At 46.7% G+C, this 2164-nt stretch overlaps 1 protein-coding gene across 1 annotated transcript; it reads right to left on the bottom strand.

Annotated features, from left to right (window-relative positions):
* Positions 1 to 323: 323 nt before the first annotated feature.
* Positions 324 to 1451, bottom strand: LOC133050587 (beta-defensin 103A). The gene is made up of 2 exons (XM_061134851.1): positions 1319 to 1451; positions 324 to 654 (listed from the first exon to the last, which is right to left on the bottom strand). The coding sequence occupies exons 1-2, from the start codon at positions 1374 to 1376 to the stop codon at positions 509 to 511; spliced, it is 204 nt and encodes a 67-aa protein (XP_060990834.1). The 5' UTR covers positions 1377 to 1451; the 3' UTR covers positions 324 to 508.
* Positions 1452 to 2164: the final 713 nt, after the last annotated feature.

The raw sequence follows: 2164 nt of genomic DNA, 5'->3' as shown, positions 1-2164 counted from the left end.
GCTGAAGGCAAGGTCGAGGAGGAGCCAGGTTCCCGTGTCTCTGAGCTGGAAAGTGCTCAGAAGGACCTGGGAAGACCCTCAGGGATGCCCTGAAGTTTCAGAGATGGATTTGATGGGGAGATGCTATGACAGATGGACAGACTGCACAGCTCAGATGGGTGACAGAAGGCAAAGGAAGTGTTTCAGAAATAAAAAGTGGTCCAGCCTTATTGTGGGGTGAAAGTTGTGAAAGAGGAATAAAGTCTGACAATCTTTGGAACATCATCTGAGAGCCTCTTGTGGCTTCCTCTAGGGATTATACTTTATTTGAATTAAAGGTGAGTCATTAACACTTTCTAAGTTGCCTGTTTGGTAACAACTAGCACAATAAAGAGAATGTTAAAAAATAATCATGATAATAATCAAGCTTCTAATTTTTTGTAAAAAGTCTTTAATTTGATTTGGCTTCTGGAGTCTTCAAGGAGGCATTTTCACACTATGCTACTTTCTCTTCGTTTTGCTGGATTTTTCATTTCTTCTTCCGGCAGCATTTTCGGCCACTCAGGGAACAGCGGCCTATCTGTTCCTCCTTTGGAAGGCAGCCAATCAGAGCACACCGGCCGCTTCTTATTTTGCAATAATACTTTTGTAACCCGCTTATGATTCCACCATTGCCTGCGGTGAAGAAACAGAGCACACGAAAGGTTTTAGGAAGGCCATGGTGCAAGTCCAAGGCTTTTGGAATCCCTTTAATAAGTTATCTGTTGCCATTTTTTGTTCTTTTATGTCTTTTTCCTTTTTCTTTACCATCTGGAATAAAGAAGAAGGTGGGGCTAGCTACTAACAATGATTCTGTGGGTTCGGCTCAGCTGAGAAAGTGGCGTGACCGTGGCAGCCCCCTTGTGACCTGACACCTGGGAGACAGGGGCCACAATGGTCTCCCGGGTCCTTAAGAGGCCGAAAGACTGTACCTCCAACCGCTAAACTAGTCAAAGGGAACCTGTGCTTCTGTCCTCAGATTAAGTTCATTTTTCCTGTTGGTATTAAAGATTTACATCACTTTCTTCCTGTCTCATGAACAGTTATAACAATCTTCCCATGGAGGGATGGTTTGTGAGCTGATTAGTCTCTTAAGAGTGAATCAGAAGGGATGGAGACCCTCCTTTGAAGTTCCTGATGGTCTTTGTCAAGAAAAAAAAAAGAGAGAGAGAAACTGGTAATGTCTAGTTCCCAGACAATAAATCTACTTTATCTAAAATTCCCAAATGAATGGAGAGGGCTGACTCTGACTGACAAATTCTCAATCCATTCAGCTCTGTCATTTCCCAGCGCATCTTACCTGGAACAGGCAGCAAGAACAAGAAGAGCAACCCAAAGAGAAGGTAGTAGACCCTCATGGCTGGCTGGCTTCCCAGGTGAGACTGGACAGGACGGTGTGCTCGCTCACTTTATAAAGGCTCCAGGTCCGCAGCCATAGGGAGAAGCATTCAGCAGCTGCAATTCCTGTAATATTACAGTGATGACAATATGATGTATTTCCTGATGCTTCATGCCAAGGTCCCTTACAAAGCAGACCACGCCCATTCCCCCCAGGAGTTAATTACAAACCTCAGAGACTCAGAGCCTGATGTGAGCACAGGCCTGTTCTGATGCCTCTGAGCTCTGGGTGCTCGTGTAGGGCTGGCTCAGGTCTGACTGTCTGAGACAGGAAAGACCTTCCCTCTCCTGGATGCAGTCCTGGGGCATGTAGCTGGGAGCTCACCTGTGCCCACTGTGTCTTCTAAGCTTTTGCTTCTTCCCAAAGTCCTGGGCGAGCCTGAGCCCCATCAGTCCAGTCCAAGGCTGGTGTATTCAGAATCTAGGTGTAGACTGGAGGGGGTCACGCCCTGAGCCTGTGGGGATACGCCCAGAATGGAATCACCTTTTAAGTAGTGTGGGAGGGGAGGGAAAGTGGGCTGCATTCCAGAGACTCTGCCCTGTGTCCTTGGCCTGTGATGGAGTGTGGCATCTCAGGTCAAACACAGCATATACTTTACTGTGGTCTGAAAACCACCAAATTCATGAGTCAGGAAGGTGTCTCATTTTCCCTCATCAGAGAGAGATGGATGTGTCCTCACTGATGTGTCCTCACCGATGGTATCCAGGCTAATGTGTCCTCACTGATGGTATCACTCCCTCTACAAAC

This window comes from Dama dama, chromosome 32, assembly GCF_033118175.1.
Source record: "Dama dama isolate Ldn47 chromosome 32, ASM3311817v1, whole genome shotgun sequence".
Taxonomy (NCBI): Eukaryota; Metazoa; Chordata; class Mammalia; order Artiodactyla; family Cervidae; genus Dama; species Dama dama.
The sequence above is the reverse complement of the archived record's forward strand: the minus strand, read 5'-3'. Positions and strand labels throughout refer to the sequence as shown.